The sequence below is a fragment of the Galleria mellonella genome, unplaced genomic scaffold, assembly GCF_026898425.1.
Source record: "Galleria mellonella isolate WM207_F2 unplaced genomic scaffold, CSIRO_AGI_GalMel_v1 utg150, whole genome shotgun sequence".
In the NCBI taxonomy this organism is placed as follows: Eukaryota; Metazoa; Arthropoda; class Insecta; order Lepidoptera; family Pyralidae; genus Galleria; species Galleria mellonella.
In genome coordinates, this window is record NW_026442002.1 from 2,305,177 (window position 1) to 2,325,795 (window position 20,619).

Here is a 20,619-nt window from a genome sequence, read left to right on the forward strand (position 1 = left end):
GTTATGTCCATGGTACTGCTCATGTCTATAGGCGACGGTTACCACTTTCCATCAGGTGGGCCGTCAGCTTGTTCGCCATTCTAAGTTGTATAAAAAAAAATTTACGTTATATTTTACTGAATTATATACCGTCACCTCTCCTTTTTATATATACAAACATGCTGTATTCATATATTTCTTTGCTTGCGTATTAAAACCATACTTGTATCAAGAACAAATTAGTTTTTCAAAATCCAGTAAACTTGGAATTACCCAATCTACAAGGCAAGCCAACACACACTAGCCCAAATATGGTCCTTCGAGCCGGATTAGGTATACATAGAATGGGCCGCCCCTTCCTTTCCCGTGGGTGTCGTAAGAGGCGACTAAGGGACGGCGAGGGATGAGCAGCAGCGTCTCTCTTAAAACATCATTACAAGCCTAACTGCGGTTGAAACCCACATGCCAAATGTGGCAACTACTAGCAAAACTCCCCTTCCGGGAAAGACTTATGTCCAGCAGTGGACAGTCAATGTCTGATGTGATGATGAAGAATTATAACTCACCTAAAGTCGCATACTGCGAGTGCCTCTCACTGATGCCAGCTTTGAGGAAGATATCCGTGGAGAAGAATATGACCACGTTAATCCCGGACAGTTGTTGTGCGATCATCACCATCATCGCGATGATGAGCGGCTGCCGCAGCTGGCGGTTGCTGAACAGCTCCCGGAGGGTCACCTTCTTACTCACTTTATTCTTTTCTGCCTCCTAATGTAGGAAAAAAGATGATGATGATTATGGAACTTTGCCGTGTGGTCCCGGCATAGTAGGAAACCCCTTCCTTTCTTGTGGGTGTAGTAAAAGGCGATTAAGAGAAGGCGAAAGATGGACTGCAGCGTCCCTCTTAAAACATCCTAACTGCGGTAGCCGATTGGGGGGATGCTGGTAATCCGGACTACCAGTCCCACTACCAGCAATATACCCTGTCAGGTCGACCTCCACGTTTCCAGAGGGAAACCATTATGGTTATTTAATGTTGAATTCGTCATGATGGGCTAACTGACCTACTTCATCGTCTCCTATCATCACTCACTGGTGCCCCGCCAGTGTATACCGATAGAGTAGGCGGGGTTACCATATCATTATCACCCATTAAAAAAAAGGCCAATTATTCACAACTGAATATGATTGGTATGCGAAAATATTAATAGACACGCTTTCGCTACTGCACAGCGACCGGGTCGTTGAAGAAGAGAGGAGGATGAGTGAGAATGAAATGGTAACCTCGCCTGCGCTATCGGTATACGCTGACGAGGCACCAGTGCGGGATGATAGGTGAGGATGAAACCAGATCAGTTGGCCCATCGTGACGAATTCCATAAGAATTAACCAAGATTCCAGGGAGAAAGGGATTGTTAGTAATGGAGACTAAAAATCCCATTGCTAGCAATGTACCCAACCAGGTCGACCTCCTCGCGGTTCCCCATGTCAAACCCCATTACTGAAATCCCTTAATCCTTTTTCCCCCAACAATAAAAGGCTAGAATGATACCTGAACTGATGATTACCTGGTGCATTTCCTCCATTTCCCCATGGACAGCTACGTCTCCGCGGAGCCAGTTTAGGGCTACAAAAAAATAAAAATGTATACATATCTAATATATAAAATTCTCGTGTCACGGTGTTTGTTACCAAACTCCTCCGTAACAGCATTACCGATTTTTATGAAATTTTGTGTGCATATTGGGTAGGTCTGAGAATCGGCCAACATCTATTTTTCATACCCCTCAATGATAAGGGTGACATACCCCTAAATATATTCTTTTTTGTCCGTTTTTTTATTTTTATTTTATTATGATTTAGCATTGAAAAATACATACAAAATCAAATTTTACGCTTTTACGATCAACCGCTGTTTTTTCCATCAGGTGGGCCGTCAGCTTGTTTGCCATTCTAAGTTGATAAAAAAAAATTAAGTTAATAAATAAAAAAATATATATATTAGGTACCTCTTTGCGCGTGCAACTCCCTTCCTCTATTCAAAAGCAAGAACTTGGGTGATTCCGGACAGAAAGGTAGTGTTACGAACTGTATCACAGCCGGTATAGCCGCTACGGCGAGCAAATACGGCCAGCCGTATGGCGTGCCCAGCACCGACTCCAAGCCTAGTACTTGTGATAGAAGGATTGTTATTGTGATCACGAGCTGGTAGACTGTGCCGATCTGAAAGCGTCGAATTACTTTTAGCTTGATCAAGTAAGACATGCGACAAGGTGGGCGTAACTCACTCAAATATGTATGTAAAATTGACATTTCCGCATGTTCGTTAGTTTCCAATACCAGAGGGAGACTTTGTACAAAAGTTGGGCACCTCTGTCCCATTCGTGTTTCTACCGTGAAGCAGTTGTGTTTGCATGGCTGTGTTTCGGTTTGAAGGTATATATATATATATATATATATATATATATATATATATATATATATATATATATATATATATATATATATATATATATATATATATATATATATATATATTCTAGAAGACGCACGATAGCACGTTCTAAATTCAAACATAACGCGGCATAGTTCGCGTGACCGGTATGTTCAGTGGCCGTACGTAGGAATATTTTGAACCGACTTCGAAATAAAAGTATTTATTTATATGTAATACGTTAGTATTTCTTTAAGGTTTATTACCTCATTAAGTAATACGGTTGTATTTTTTTAGGTTTATTATTTCATAACTGCATCAGTTGTAAACCGATCAAGAATTTTTTTTTTTTTCTGACAGGATATGATATATGGATGCTTAAGGATTGGTCCCATAGAGATATTATTAAAATGGATTCTGTAGTTCCATATATATATATATATATATATATATAACCAAAATAAAAAAAAAAACGTAGTACGTAGTAAGCAGAAGTAATGAAGTACTTACAGACCCTCGCAGCGAGACTGGTGATATTTCAGCCAGGTATATAGGAACCAGGCCAGCATTCAGGCCACTGTTGATACCTATTAACAGCCTACAAAAAATATATTAAATAAATATCTATTTATTTATTAAACAGTAATACACCTAGAATGTAATACACCACACTAGAATGTAATATGCCTAAGGTTCTTGAGTGGCGACCGCGTACGGGTAAACGCGGTAGCACGACCCCCCCACTAGATGGAGTGACGACCGGAAATGCGTTGCGAGGGGTCAGTGGATGCAGGTGGCTCAGGACCGTTCCTTATGGCAGTTTATAGGGGAAGGCTTATGTCCAGCAATGGACGGATAATGGCTGAAATGAATACACCTAGATATTGTAAATGGCGGACTTGAGACCATATGGCGTTATCTACCAGTCGACCGTAGACAGGAATAACGAAAAATATAATGGACGCTGCAAATGAATAAACAATATTTTTTTTTTTATAAATTAAAAAGGTAAAAAAGCTGATGTCCCACTTGATGGAAAGTGATAACCGTTACGTATAGGGGGTAAAGGGATTGTTAGTAACAGGTGTCTAATTTCTCGATTAATAGCAATACACATTATCAAGTCGACCTCCACACGGTTGCCCCTGGAAACAATAGTGGTTAATTCTAGTGGAATTTATCACGATGAGTGCTCTTCTGCCCATCCTTCGACTGTTAAGTTTCTTTAATCGCCTCTTACGACACCCACGGGAAAGGAAGGGGGAGGGGGGGGAGAAGGGATTTGACAGTCTTACCTTCCTAGTATCAGCATTTCAGCCGAGCTGGCGGTCTTTGAGAATCCTTCCAAAGCGGCCGCCACTAACACGAGGACATTGTTTAGCAGCAAACCGCACTTCCTTCCAAATCTGTAAAAATATTTTTTTATACAACTTAGAATGGCAAACAAGCTGACGGCCCACCTGATGGTAAGTGGTAACCGTCGCCTATAGACATGAGCAGTACCATGGACATAACAGAGTATACTGTTTCGCCCATGATACCTCCCATGCGTTGCCATTCCTGAGGACTTAGGTGTTATTCCTCTGTACCCAGTAAATTCACGCTATATCCCACCCTTCATACCGAAACACAGCCATGCAAACACAACTGCTTCACGGTTGAAACACGAATGGGACAGAGGTACCCAAGCAATCGACTTTTGTACAAAGTCTCCCTCTGGTGATATTATAATAATAATTTTTATTTCGAACTTGTTTTTATAAATGTCTTACAACATCCACGGTAAAGGAATGGGTGGCTTATTCTACGCCGGGACCACACGGCGAATTTACCTGTCAGCTATGATTCCAGTGATGACCCCACCGATCATTCCGCCCACGCAATATATTGAGACCGCCACGGACCACACCGAAGTCACTTTCGGGTCTGAGTTGGCGTCAATGGTTAGATTTGTACCAGATAGCGCGTATTTGTGCAACCATTCGGACATAACCTGGAAAAAAAATATTTATGTGAATATAATGAACACACACAATGTATTTTATGTATTTTTTTTTTTTATTTTTTTTTATTATTTTTTTCTATGGAATTTCGCGGCTCACTCTTGGCCATAACAGAATATCAGTGTTTTGCTCTTTTTTTTGGGCAAAGCAATAAACTGAGTTGTGACCATTTTGTGTTTTTTTTTATACACAACTTAAAATGGCAAACAAGCTGACGGCCCACCTGACGGAAAGTGGTAACAGTCACCCATAGACATGAGCAGTACCTTGCACATAACAGAGTATACTGTTTTGCCCATGATACCACTATATCCGACACTTCAAACCGAGACACAGCCATGCAAACACAACTGCTTCACGGTAGAAACACGAATGGGACAGAGGTACCCAAGCAATCGATTTTTGTACAAAGTCTCCCTTCATCCCTCCCCCTGGTAAAGATCTTTTATTTAATGGGTGATAATGGAATGGTAAACCCATCCGTGCTAACGGTATATATCGGCGGGGCACCAGTGAAGGATGATAGATGAGGATAAAGCAGCTCAGTTAGCCCATCGTGAGGAATTCAACAAGAATCGTTCACGATGGTTTCCAGGGGGAACCACGTACAGGTCAACATAATAGGGCATGTTGCTAGCTATGGGGACGTCAAACTCCATTGTAACAACCCCTTTCTCCCCGGTAAAATCAGTTTTTAATAGATGATAATGGTATGGTAACCCCGCCCTGCGCTATCGGTATACGCTGGCGGGGCACCAGTAGCAGGTCAGTTAGCCCATCGTGATGAATGTAACAAGTATTGACCACTATGGTTTCCAGTGGGCACCACGTGGAGTTCGACCTGACATGGCTTGCTAGTCCCCATTACTTGGGAGGAAAGGGATTGATAGTAATGGAGACTGGGAATCCTATTGCTAGCAATATACCCAACCACGTCGACCTCCTCGCGGTTCCCCCTGGAAACTATCATGGTTAATTTCTGATGAATTCATCATGATGGGCTAACTGGCCTGTTTTCATTCTCATCTATCACCCTTCACTGGTGCCCCGCCAGCGTATCCCGTTAGCGCAGGCGGGGTTACCATATCATTTTCACCCAGAAAAAAAGTCCCCATTACTAACAATACCCCCCCCCCCCCCCTCCCTCTCAGTTAAATCTGTGCTGATTCTGTTTCAGCTTGCAAGAACAATCATTGCAAGTTTGGAAAAAGCGATAGATGCTTACCGCTTGTGGAGCGTTCAGCACGCCAGTGTTGTACCCATGCTGGAAGGCTGACCAGCAAGCTGAGGAGACTACAGCAAACGCCAGCCTCACGTTCATACCCTGAAAAATAACAAAAATACATTACTTCTGTGTAAATATATGTACTCTTCACTCTGACTTGCGGTTATTTTTTTTATGCATCTTAGAATGACAAACAAGCTAACGGCCCACCTGATGGAAAGTGGTAACCGTCGCCTATAGACGTGAGCAGTACCGTGGACATAACAGAGTATACTGTTTACATGCATATAAATAAATAAATAAATAAATAAAAAACTTAAATGACTCGAATTGATTTTTATAAAATCTCTTACGAGACCTATTTAAAAGTACTTCCTTTTAATTGAAAATAGTATTTTCCCAAAATAAAGGAGTTAGGATGTAAAGAGCAAAAGAAAAAAATATAAGCGAATTGAGAATGTCATCCAATTGGAGGTCAAATGAAAATCAAGGTAATGGCAAAATTTTGGATGGCTGCTCTAAAGTTGGGTATATATATATATATATATATATATATATATATATATATATATATATATATATATATATATACTTGTTTATTTATGACCATAGATAATATCTTAAACAAACTCCGTAGCTACATAATAATCGTCGCGATAACGAGGTGGTTACGGAGCAGAGGCGAAGTGAGGTCTAATTGGAAAATAAAACACAAATTCGTAAATATCTATGTATCGAGGCATAACATTTTCGTTTTATTAAGGATTTTTATTTATTTTATTTGGAATAACAACAGTTTTTTTTACAAAATTCAATACATATTACATTACGTTTTTTTTTTAATTTAACAACACAGCGGCTCACCTGATGGTAAGTGACTACCGCCGCCCAGCAGCAGTATTTCCGAACCGATACGACATCATAAACTTCAAGAAAAGAGCATATTCCTTTTTAAAAGGCCGGCAGCACACCTGCAATGCCGTAGGTGTTGTGGGTGATCAAGGGCGGCGGTAGTCACTTACCATCAGGTGAGCCGCATGCTCGTTTGCCCCCTGCACTGTAGCTCCTTTGTTTTGGGGTTTTGGGGCATACTTAGAGTGACTGCATCATCATTTCAGCCATTACCCGTCCACTGCTGAACATAAGCCTCCCCCATAGACTGCCATAAACAACGGTCCTGAGCCACCTACATCCACTGACTCTCTGCAATGCATTTATATATATATATATATATATATATATATATATATATATTCTTTATGCACTTGTAAAGTACATTGTTAATGCATTTATAAATATTGTGAGCAAGGGTGGACATATCTCTGACAGAGATCTCTTCCAGTCAACCCAACACAGTTGAAAAGCATTTCGTTAGCGGGCAGCTGAAGTGCTACAACTAATTAATACATAAACAAATATACAGTTAAATAAAATATTAAAACATATAATAAAATATTACATAAATAATTTGTAAATTAAATAAATATTTCTTATTTCATTAATAAATTTATTTCATTATAAAGACTTGTCTCGTTTATTTAACAAACAATAAGTACATCCTATAGAGAGTTGTTAAAAAAACACAACGCAACGCCGGTAGAACCTAAACCTTTGTAGATAAAGATTTACAAGTCAACGACCTCCATGGTACGGTTATAGAATACAGTTAATGTATTCATACGCGATAATAATACGTATGGGGTACGTACTGTATGTGTTTTTTTTATGGGTGATAATGGAATGGTAACCCCACCCGCGCTATCGGTATACACCAATGAAGGATGATAGGTGAGGATGAAGCAGGTCAGTTAGCCCATCGTGACAGGGTGGAAGGGATTGTTAGTAATGGGTAGTTTAGTCCCCATTGCTATCAATATGATAGGGTATCAGGTGACCTCCACGCGGTTCCCCTTGAAACTATCGTGACCAATGTATCATTGAATTTGTCACAATGGGCTAACTGACCTGCCTTATCATCCTCACCTATCACCGCTCACTGGTACCCCGCATAAAAAAAACCCATTGTGACGAATTCAATAAGAATTATTCACGATGGTTTCAAGGGGGAACCACGTGGAGGTCGACCTGATAGGGTATATTGCTAGCAATGGGGTTGTCAAACTCCATAACTAACAATCCCTTTCCCCCCCGTACTGTATGTTAAATGCTTTTTTAAATGGATGATAATGGAATAGTAAGTCCGTCTGTGCTGGGGGGAAAGGGATTGTTAGTAATGGAGACTGAGAATCCCATTGCTAGCAATATACCCAACCAGGTCGACCTCCTCGCGGTTCCCCCTGGAAACTATCGTGGTTAATTCCTGATGAATTCATCATGATGGGCTAACTGGCCTGTTTTCATTCTCACCTATCACCCTTCACTGGTGCTCCGCCAGCGTATACCGTAAGCGCAGGTGGGGTTACCATTCCATTTTCATCCACCAAAACAAAAAAAAAATCGTCAAATTAGCTGCCTCCTTCTTTTATCAGTGTTCTATATATTTACGCATATAATGTATATTAACGTATTATTTAATAAATAAAATAAGTTTTTAAAGCATTAAAAATATGGAAAAATTATAAAATAAAATAAATATTGAACTTATAAACTGGCAACTCCTGGCAAAACACCCCTTACGGGGGAGGCCTAAGTCCAGTAGTGGACAGTTAAAGACATATGATATGGTATGGAAATACACCTAGATATTGTAAATGGCGGACTTGAGACCATATGGCGTTATCTGACAAACGACAGTAGACAGGAATAACGGAAAATATAATTGACGTTGCAACTGAATAAACAATATTAAATTAAAATAGTAAGTACTTTATATTATTCTTAATTTCGTGTATAATATAATATATTTAATATATGTGTACGTATATTTATTATTCATATATATATTTATTCGTTTATATATGTAATTTTAGTATGTATGTATATCAATAATTACTAGTACCGCATTCGTGTATTCTGACACTTCCCTATGGTTGACGGGGAGAGAATGCTTTTAGCATTAAGTCCGCCATGTACACATATATGTACCAATGAATAAATAAAAAAATTAATTAATTAATTAATTAATACAGTTATTTAAATTTCTTATCTAGAAGATGATATAAATGTTGCTATAAAATCAATTTTATATAAACTTTCGTTGCCCGAAATAAAAATGTTATTATTAGAAAAAAAAAAAAAAAACTAGAGTCATAAACGTATAAAGTGAGTGGGTACTGAAATATGAATTTTATATTCATTTCATTTTGTTTCCATTCGTGTTTCAACCGTGAACCAGTTGTGTTTGCATGGCTGTGTTTCGGTTTGAAGGGTGGGATATGGCAGTGAATTTATAGGGTACAGAGGAATAACACCTGAGTCCTCAGGAATGACGATCATGGCATATCAGGGGCGAAACAGTATACTCTGTTATGTCTATGGTACAGCTCATGTCTATAGGCGACGGTTACCACTTTCCATCAGGTGGGCCGTCAGCTTGTTTGCATTCTAAGATGCAAAAAAAAAAAACTTACGTTGCCAGAAATAAAAATGTTATTATTAAAAAAAAAACTAGAGTCATAAACGGATAATGTGAGTGGGTACTGAATAGTTTTTAGACGATTTATTTCATCTCAGACTGTGAATCACAGAGAGGGACAACGCCTAAAAATGTAGCCTACGCACTGTACAATCGTTAAAGTTAGTAAATGCTATAAATAAACCGGTCAGGTGCGAGCTGAACTCACACGTCGAGGGTTCCTTATACAGATATATGTGACAGATATTTATTGCATTTCCAATACGAAATAGACATATAATATTTATTATTTACAATTTTTTTTTAAATCTATGCACCGCCATTTACTCTCTGTTTATCGTAACGGTTTTTTTTTAATGGATGATAATGGAATGGTAACCCGCGCTATCGGTATACACCGGCGGGGCACCAGTGAAGGATGATAGGTGAGGATGAAGTAGGTCAGTTAGCCCATCGTGACGAATTCTACGAGAATTGTTCACGATGGTTTCCAGAGGGAACCACGTGGAGGTTGACCTAATAAGGCATATTGCTAGCAATGGGGCTGTCAAACCTCATTGCTAACAATCCCTTTCTCCCCTATCGTAACGGTTGCCTGGTAGAGAATGTCATCAGGCATTAAGTCCGCCCTGTACACATATTTTAAAGTGTGCAAAATTATAAATAAATAAATAAATATTATATTATTATTATTAGAATACCGTTAATGGAGGCAGAGTTAGCATTCCTTAGTCATCATTACCAGAAGAAGACTTTGTACAAAAGTCGATTGTTTGGGTACCTCCGTCCCATTCGTGTTTCAACCGTGAAGCAGTTGTGTTTGCATGGCTGTGTTTCGGTTCGGCCAGTTGGCCCACCGTGATGAATTCGACAAGAATTAATCATGATGGTTTCCAGGGGGAACCGCGAGGAGGTCGACCTGAGATATTGCTGATACGACACACACGAGAAAAAGGGATGGCCAATTCTACGCCGGGAACACACGACAATTGAAAAAGTATTATTGTATTATATAAAAAACTCTTTGATTTAAAAACCGTTTAAAAACACGACATGTTCTCGTACAAAGTCAATATTTGAGATGAAATATTAAAAAAAAAAATAACCTATTATGTCATCAACAAATAGACGGAACTGTGTTTTCTCTAGAACATTAAGTCCAAACACGTTTTTTTTTTAAACTGTCGATAGATAAGCGGAAGATAATGTTTTTTTTTTTTTCTGTATATTTCATATGATAGTTGATATGTGTAGACGTAAGCTTGTCTAGTTCTTTTTTTTTTTTAATTTGTCACAATATTGTACACCGCTGTACCCGCTGACATTGATGCTCCTTGCCACTTTGGGTGTTGCTGGAAGAGAACTCTTTTAGAGTTAAGCTCGCCTTTGTACATTCTCTTACCTCTGTCATATTTTTATGTATTTTTTTTAATGGGTGAAAATGGCATAGTAACGTAAGTGGACGTCGACCTGGTTGGGTATATTGCTAGCAATGGGATTCTCAGTCTCCATTACTAACAATCCCTTTCCCGCCATTATTACAATATTTTACATTGGTGTTTTTTTTTTTTATATAAATACATTACAAGAGTGTTGTAATATCTCAGATCACAAGTACATACTGCATTATACTAAAATAAAAATAATACGTTTTTTTTTATACAATATATAATTAATTACATTTCAAATGACATCATGCAATCATTAAAATGCGTCGACTGACATTATATTATGTATGCACCGGCTCATAGTAAAATCAGAATCATTAGCGGCCGAGGGGGGGGGGGAGGGGGGAAGGGATCGTTAGTAATGCGGGCTACCACTCCCGTTGCCAACAATATGCCCTGTCAGGTCGACCTCCACGCGGTCCCCCCTGGAAACCATAGTGCTGTATTCCGGGTGTATTTATTTTAATGGATGATAATGGAATGGTAGCCTCACCTACGCTATTGGTATACGCTGGCGGGGCACCAGTGAGGGATGATAGATCAGGGTGAAGTAGGTCAGTTAGCCCATCGTGACGAATTCAACAATAAACCAATCACGATGGTTTCCAGGGGGAACCGCGAGGAGGTCGACCTGATAGGGTTTATTGCTAGCAATGGGGTTACTAATCCCCATTACTAACAATCCCTTCCCCCCTTCCAGGTGTATTCATCACGATGGGCTAACTAACCTGTTCTTTCATCTTCCACCTATCACCCCTCACTGGTGCCCCGCCGGCGTATACCATTAGCTCAGGCGGAGTTACTATTCCATTGCCATCACTTAAAAAAAAATCCCACGTGTGCTATAGATATACGCTAGCGCAGCACCAGTAAGGGATGATAGGTGACGGTGAAAGCAGAGGACCTACCATGAAATGTTTTCCGAAATTTCGGAGCCAAACGAAACAGAAATTTGATGTTAAAATTACATAATACACATGCCGTTTGGAAATATTAAAAATGTTAAAAGATTGTTCCTTTTGACTTCTATGATAGGATGTATGACGAAAGAAATGTTAAACTCCATTTATTGATCCGTATTTGATATAAACAAAAACGCGAAATTGAGTCCGAAATTTCGGAATTCCTTTTCAGGGTAGACCCGCTGGTCGATTAGTCCATCGTTACGAATTACACATAGGTAGGTCCAAGCTATGTCATGTAGCACAAGTAAAGAGAAAAGTTTGAAAACCATAAATTTGTTAATATTTATTTTTTTATTATTATATATTTATTTCTTTAACTCTTTATTGCACCATAAATAAAAATATACAATGACAAGTGAACAATTCAAGTGAAATACAGTAACATAAATACAGATTGAAATATACACATAAAGGTACAAAAGGCGGTCTTATCGCTAGTGCAATCTCTAACAGACAACATTTGGTTAAAGGAGAAATGAGCAGAATAGAAATGGGCAGGTGGCGCAAGAGTGAATTTTTAATTGGAATTCTTACGGAATTTTTGATGCACTAGTCGCGACACGCATTTGGCCAGTTTTTTTTTTATCCTAATACGTGTCGTCGTGGCTGATGTCCGAGCGCAAGTCTGCGGCGGTTAGAATAAAAAAAAAAAAGAAACACCCGTACTTCCGCAGACATTTCTAGAAGACGCACGATAGCACGTTCTAAATTCAAACATAACGCGGCATAGTTCGCGTGACCGGTATGTTCAGTGGCCGTACGTAGGAATATTTTGAACCGACTTCGAAATAAAAGTATTTATTTATAATACGTTAGTATTTTTTTAAGGTTTATTACCTCATTAAGTAATATGGTTGTATTTTTTTAGGTTTATTATTTCATAACTGCATCAGTTGTAAACCGATCAAGAATTTTTTTTTTCTGACAGGATATGATATATGGATGCTTAAGGATTGGTCCCATAGAGATATTATTAAAATGGATTCTGTAGTTCCATATCTTATATATAAAATTCTCGTGTCACGGTGTTTGTTGCCAAACTCCTCCGAAACGGCTTTACCGATTTTTATGAAATTTTGTGTGCATATTGGGTAGGTCTAAGAATCGGCCAATATCTATTTTTCATACCCGTCAATGATAAGGGTGACCCGCCCCTAAATATATTTTTGTTTTTTTTTTTTGACAATTTTTTTATTATTATTTTATTATGATTTAACATTGAAAAATACATACAAATTCAAATTTTTACGCTTTTACGGTCAACCCCTGTTTTTTAATCGCGATATTTATATGCCGCAATAGGGTTACAAGATGGCAATCCAATATAATAATTGTAGTATGATAAATTTTCATGTATAGTTCTAAAAATAATGTATATGGTAAAACAACGTTTGCCGAGTGAGCTAGTATATATATATATATATATATATATATATATATATATATATATATATATATATATATATATATATATTTCTCAAACATGCTTGGAAATGTGAACATTATTTTGACAATCTTCTTAGAGATAAATCAAAATTGCCGTACTGGCCAGATACATGCGGGCAGCGGCCGGCAAAAGTTGTATGAAAATCCATATCTGTCGTGTTTTGCGGCCAGATAAATTACTATGTAAACTCATATCTGTCTTGTAATTTAAAAATAGAATGATACTTCGAAACATGGCTACCAAGGAGGTAACTAATAAAAGGTTTTATTTAAATTTCAAACTGGCTTGCAAATAGAAAGCTGTTTATTGAAAAAAAAAACAAAGGAATATTATGGCGCGCGAAAAATTATTATTGTTCGTTATTCGTCATTGAACTTAAAAAGTAAAATTGTGTTTTTGATTTCCGCGCATAGTTTGAGAAAAGTACTATACAAGCCTTGGCCACAACTAGGCATTGATGGACTCACGTATGTGTGCCTCGGCTATGCCTCGACCCACATTTGCACGTCCGTCCATCAATGTCTCAGTTGCTGGCCGCTGCAGTAATGTACTATAAACAAATAAATACTAGGTATATAACGAGTAATACCGTAAATGGACAATTAATATATTATCTTGCAACACATTCTATATTCACGGACATACAGTTAATGGGTGTACAAGAATCATAAGTTACAGTTGCAACTGAACAGTGGAATATGAACATTACTGTCTTAGAACTAAAGTCGAATGTGCAATAAAAATAAATCATTAAGTTTTGCGCCTTTGCAATCCATATGTAAGTACTAGATTATTTTGCATAAATAAATGATTGGATACGGTCTAATTTTCATGGTGCACCTCGACTCGTATTTTTTTTTTAATAAAAGTTTTTTTTTTATACAACTTAGAACGGCAAACAAGCTGACGGCCCACCTGATGGAAAGTGGTAACCGTCGACTATAGACATGAGCAGTACCATGGACGTAACAGTGTATACTGTTTCGCCCATGATACCCCCCATACGTTGCCATTCCTGAGGACTCAGGTGTTATTCCTCTGTACCCAGTAAATTCACGCAGATAATGGAATGGTCTTTTTTTATGGACGATAATGGAATTATTCGCGGCATAGAATGGGCCACATCATTCTTTTCCCGTGGGTGTCGTAAGAGGCGATTTAAAGGTGGAGAGATGGGCAGGAGCGTCCCTCTTAAAACATACTCTAAAAACCTAACCGCTGTTGCCAATCCGTCTGCCGAGCGTGGCAACTACTGGCAAAATTCCAATTATGGGGAAGGCTTATGTCCAGCAGTGGACAGTTAACGGCGGAAATGATGCTAATTCCAACACACTAGCGACCCGCCCCGGCTTCGCACGGGTGCAATGCCGCACCGCTATGTCCCTGCATTTTAAATCTGTAATATCTTCGGAAATAATCGTTTAAATTACATGCTGTAAAGGGCCATATTGATCTATATTAAATGGACAATGTATTTAAGGTACTTAATTGGATTAAAAATTAATGCTGTATTGCTTAAAATCACTTCGCAAATAAGCCATTTTTTCCCGTAAAATGTAAAGGATAAAAAATGGTTATTGTGGGTTATCCTTAATAGATAGACATATACCATCGCGGACTTTTTTGTTGACCTTTTTAAGGTTTACAGTACTGTAGTACATTATTTTGATTTATCTCGTAAGGTTCAGCCAGCGTTTGCAATGTAAGCGCAGAAAATGTGTTTATTTACGACATCACGTTACAAATCTTTAAATTTATCAATGTTTCTCTACAATATTATGCATGTGTTATACATATAAACCTTCCTCTTGAATCACTCTATCTATTAAAAAAAACCGCTACAAAATCCGTTACGTAGTTTTAAAGATTAAAGCATACATAGGGATGGACAGACAGCGACAGCGACTTTGTTTCATACTATGTAATGATAGCGATGAAGTGACAAGCAACCACACATATAGATACACACGTAAAAACAAAAGAAAAATACCTAAAACAAGTAACATAATTTTTCATTTCGTGAGTGTGCCACAAAATGGTAACACAAAATGGTCACAACACAGTTTATTGCTTTGCCCTCAAAAGAGTAAAACACTGATATACTCGTACTGTTGGAGCCATTAGCACGCTGCGAAATTTCTTCGCAGAAAAATATATATATATAAATGAATATAATTAATTTTGTGTATCCATTACGGTCATTATTATTTAAAATTGTAATCTAATTTAGTAATTAAGAAATACTATTAGAAAAGGGGTTACTGTATTTTTTATTTTATTGCATGATAATGGTATGGTAACCCCGCCTGCGCTAACGGGATACGCTGGCGGAGCACCAGTGAAGGGTGATAGATGAGAATGAAAACAGGCCAGTTAGCCCATCATGATGAATTCATCAGGAATTAACCATGACAGTTTCCAGGGGGAACGAATGGAAACTATCATGAATCAGAGGAAAGAATAAATCTAAAAAAAAAAGCTCTATCGTTTGCTTTTAGAACTTGAAAAACCACCTTTCGAAAATCGTTAAATAAATTAACATATACCTATTAAACAGTCAAAATTATAAAAAAAAAACTATTAGGTACTCAATCGTTTGAAGTCTTATAGATCTTTAGAATAAATAAATACGAAGTGACATCACCTAAAACGATTTGCCTTAAATTAATAAGCAATGTTTTGATGGAAACATCGAAAATGGATGCTGTGAATCAGCATTGTCAGTTTGAGACAATTGTTTTTTTTTTATGTAGCATGGCAAACAAGCTGAAAGCTCTACTGATAGAGCTTTTTTTTTTGATAGATTAAAATGGTATGGTAACCCCGCCTGCGCTAACGGGATACGCTTGCGGAACACCAGTGAAGGGTGATAGATGAGAATGAAAACAGGCCAGTTAGCCCATCATGATGAATTCATCAGGAATTAACCATGATAGTTTCCAGGGAGAACCATGAGGAGGTCAACCTGGTTAGGTATATTGCTAGCAATGGGATTCTCAGTCTCCATTACTAACAATCCCTATTCCCCCCACTGATAGAGAGTGGTAACTGTCACCTATAGACACGAAAAGGAATATAGATGTTACATAATACACTATGATACCCACAGTACCCTTTATGCGGGGGGAAAGGGATTGTTAGCAATGGAGTTTGACAGCCCCATTGCTAGCAATATGCCCTATCAGGTCGACCTCCACGTGGTTCCCCCTGAAAACCATCGAGAACAATTCTTGTTGAATTCGTCACGATGGGCTAACTGACCTGCTTCATCCTCACCTATCATCCATCACTGGTGCCCCGCCAGTGTATACCAATAGCGCGGGTGGGGCTACCATTCCATTATCATGCATTAAAAAAAAAGTACCCTTTATGCGTTAGCATTCCTGAGGATTACTGTAATTGGTAACATAAAAAAAAAAATATTAAAAATTTAATTAACCCACAGCTCTATTATATTATACATAAATTGCACGATAAAGTCTCACTAGCCAAGTAGTAATTAGTAAACAATATTGTGTAAAATGGCTGACACAATATGTCAAATTTCTAAACGAAATGTAACCTTGAACCAAAGATAAGTCGTTATCTAGACCTTGAACTGTCTAGGTATTTTTTTCTATGATATGAATTAGGGTTTTTTTTTTTTAAGAATGGAATAGTAACACCGCTGCGCTATCGGTGTACGCTAACGGGGCTCCAATGAAGTGTAATAACGAGGATAAAGTCAGGAAATGAACTTTTAACTTTGTTTTTAAAGATATGTTTTTTTTTAAAGGAACGGTAATGGAACGGTAACACTGCCTGCGCTAACGGTATACACTGGGGGAGAAGGGATTGTTAGTATGAGAATTAGTAGCTCCATTGCTAGCAATATACTATATCAGGTCAACCTTCTCGTGGTTCCCCCTCGAAACCATCGTAACTGATTTATTGTTAGATTCGTCACGATGGGCTAACTGACTTGCTCCATCCTCACCAATAATCCCTCACTGGTGCCTCGCCAGTGTATATCGAAAGCGCAGGCGGGGTTGCCATTCCATTATTATCCATTAAACAAAAAGGGTATACGGTGGCGGGGCACAAATGAGGGATAATAGGTGAAAATGAAAAGGCAGGTCAGTAAGCCTATCATGACGAATACACTTGAAATTCAGCATGATGGTTTCCAGAGGGTACCACGTGGAGTTTTGCCTGACAGAGGGTATATTACTAGCAATGGGGCTGGAAGTTCGTATTACTAACAATCCCTCCCTCCACAATATAGATATGTATTGGAATAAAACTGCATAAATTGGAGAGGGGTAGAGTTGTTAAAAATATGGGCAATAGAGGCCTTTGTAAAGGGCTCTATTGCCCATATTTTTATCAATATACCAGGTCAATATGTCAGATCGATCTCCACGTGGTTCCGATGAAAACAAACATGATCGTTTCCTGCTGAATTCATCACGATGGTGCTAAAGATTCCACTTCTTCCTCGTCTAAGTATTATCATATTGATATAGATGCTATCGTTTCATATTCCTGATTTTTTTGCAAATTTTGTGTTAAACACACAAAATGAATATATTATATATTTTATTAGGATTGAAATAGCGATTTTAATTCAACCATAGATAAATTTACTTTTTCTATCACTTCCCTAAATATTAATATACACAATAGGTTAGCTATAAAAATATAATAACGGACAAGTAAACTTTTAGCTTTATACTTTGTTTATAAGCAATATAATTTAAATAGATTTATATTATAGTAATATATTTGAATTCACAACAGAAAATATATATTTGTCGTGATAAGTGTACATAGCTGGCATAAACAATCAAAGAAACGCTCGTCGATCCCACATTCCCAATATAAAACTGAGCGCATGCAACGTTTTAAAAATAAAATTTAAAAAATAAACAATTAAATTTTACCGCCATCCTGTCTGTATTTCACGGTGAGTTCCAGAAAGTCCCAATGTTTGTCGGAGTAGAATTAAAACTTGCGCAACACTGTTTATAAAATTATCACACAATAACTGTAAACTTCACACAAAACGTTTTAAATTGAATTAACAATAATAATAAAAAAGATTCTCAATTCATTGTTACAGTCATTAAAACTATAATTAAATAGATATAACGTAGGATACAGTTTCCGGTTAAATATTCGAATGCAGAGATTCGAATTTCAAATGTTCGAATTTAGTATTACAAAGACGCGCGTTGACCGATCGCGGGAGGCGTGAAATGGAAGCAGTGTTTGGTTAAATGACGTCACAATAACCGGTTCAGTATAGCTGTTCGTTGTCTGTCCATTTTACTCAGCACGACAGCGCTGTGAAAACAGCGCTTAATTATCGAATAAACTAATTAACTAGTAGCAAAACTTGAGGATAGGAGATTGCTGGAGATTACTACGGCCCCTTTACTAGCAATATACCCTATCAAATCGTCCCCACGCGGTTCGTCTTGGAAATTGGCGTCTAGGAACATCAAGGTACAGAGGGGACGCTGGAGGTTTACGGAGAATGTATTAAAGAGCATTACTGAAGAATCGCATTAAATTTACGTTAGTACTTTTGAGGGAATAGTGGACTGTATCTGTGACGGACTTTTTTTTTTTTGATGGAGTAAAAATGGTATGGTAATGGTAGCTCCGCCTGCGCTAACGGGATACGCTGGCGGAGCACCAGTGAAGGGTGATAGATGAGAATGAAAACAGGTCAGTTAGTCTATCATGATGAATTCATCAGGAATTCATTCATGATAGTTTCCAGAGGGAACCGCGAGGATGTCGCCCTGGTTGGGTATATTGCTAGCAATAGGATTCTCAGTCTCTATTACTAACAATTTATTTCCCCCCTCAGTGACGGACTAAGCCTATCAGGTACAAAGCGGCAAACCGAATGAGGTCTCCAGTTTAAAAAGTTGATGTGATTTTAGTTACCATTGTTGTATTAAAAATATCTGTTTTTATTTTTTTTTTTTTCTAATGAAATTCATGAATTTTAGAAATGGAGGTTTTTATTGCAAGAATAGTCGCAGAACAAGTTAGTAATGGGGAGATTAATAGTTAGGGGAGGTAGATGGGCCAATGGACCTGTCTTTTCATCCTCACCAATCATCCTTCACTGATGCCCCGCCAGTGTATACTGATATCGCAGGCGGGGTCACCGTTAAATTATTTACATCTATTAAAAAAAATTACACCATTATCATCCATTAAAAAAAATATCTATTACTCTCAAGACCTCTCATATCAATCTCTTAAAAATGGAGTAACTTTTCCCGTTTAACCCAACATTTCCCTTCACTGCTCTGCTCCTATTGATCGTAGCGTGATGAAAAGTATACTATAACCTGTCCAGGAGTATGAAGAATAATTGTACCAAGTTTCGTTAAAATCCGTCGAGTAGTTTTTGTTTCTATAACGAACATACAGACAGACAGACAAAAATTTTACTGATTACATTTTTGACATCAGTATCGATCACTAATCACACTCTGATAGTTATTTTGGAAATATATTTCATGTACAGAATTGACCTCTCTATAGATTTATTATAAATATAGAAGATTAAAATAATGAAGCGATTCAATCGCTTTATTGCCAACACTACGGAGGTGTGGTGTGTGGGGCTCGCCATTACGTCAACAACCGACGTGCGTACCAATACCAAAATAACTTGACACGTCACCTCTGTTGCGCTTTATAATTTTCAATACGAAGTAAACAAGCTTGTATAAAGATCTAGAGGTCATTTTTCACTGGACGACGCGTGTGGTTTACTTTTAAATTCCATAGTATGGCCTTTCTAGTAAACGGGACTCTTTTTAGAACACAAACATTTAACAGAGACAATAAAAAAAGAAAAAAATATCTATGTAGGTAGTATTTTTGGCGGGAATTTATGAGGATAATATTAGGCACGGGCGGACTGTATTTGTGTAAATGTGATGTTCTCTTAGAAGGTTCTTTAAGTGACTTATTTAATAAAAAAATCTTGGAAAGTCTTTTAGTCATAATGTGTTATCATTTAAAAAAATAAATAACGATAATTATTTGAAGGAAATAATAAAGTTTTTATTTCATGTTATTTCAACAATAAGCCAATCTTGTTTTTTTACATCACGGGGGACAAACGGGCATACGGCTCACTTGATGGTAAGTGGCTGCCGCTGTCCATTATCTCCCGCAACACCACGGCCATTGCAGATGTGGTGCCAGCGTATTAAAAAGAATTATGCTCTTTTCTTGAAGGTTATGTTGTCGTATCGGGTCGGAAAGACTGCTGCTGGGAGTTGATGCCTAAGCATAGTTGTGCGTAAAAGAAAGTGCCTTGAAAAATGCACGGTGGAGGACTGCCATTCATCCAGATGGTTGGTATGGAACTTTAGTTTGTGGCGAGTTGTACAACAATGCTGTGGTCCCAGTATAGAATGGGCCACCCCTTCCTTTCCTTTTAAGCAGAACTATCACTGAGCTGTAGCCTGTTTGAGTCACTGCGACACACTTGGTGAAAACATATTTCCATACTTTATCTTTTGTTTTATATTAAAAAAAAGTGTAAATAATCTGATTGTATAAACTCA

At 37.9% G+C, this 20,619-nt stretch overlaps 1 protein-coding gene across 1 annotated transcript in view; it reads right to left on the minus strand.

Moving 5' to 3' along the window:
• The window catches only part of LOC113514608 (solute carrier family 2, facilitated glucose transporter member 1-like), a 23,913-nt gene extending 5,629 nt beyond the window's left edge, over positions 1-18,284 (minus strand). The window contains exons 1-8 of the mRNA XM_052892222.1: positions 17,959-18,284; positions 5,642-5,740; positions 4,246-4,406; positions 3,709-3,819; positions 2,924-3,011; positions 1,989-2,202; positions 1,548-1,606; positions 546-747 (exon numbers count right to left, since the gene is read on the minus strand). Of these exons, the coding sequence (XP_052748182.1) occupies positions 546-747; positions 1,548-1,606; positions 1,989-2,202; positions 2,924-3,011; positions 3,709-3,819; positions 4,246-4,406; positions 5,642-5,740; positions 17,959-17,964 (940 nt within the window). The 5' untranslated portion in view covers positions 17,965-18,284. The remainder of the gene's footprint in view (positions 1-545; positions 748-1,547; positions 1,607-1,988; positions 2,203-2,923; positions 3,012-3,708; positions 3,820-4,245; positions 4,407-5,641; positions 5,741-17,958) is intronic.
• Between the last annotated feature and the right edge of the window lie 2,335 nt (positions 18,285-20,619).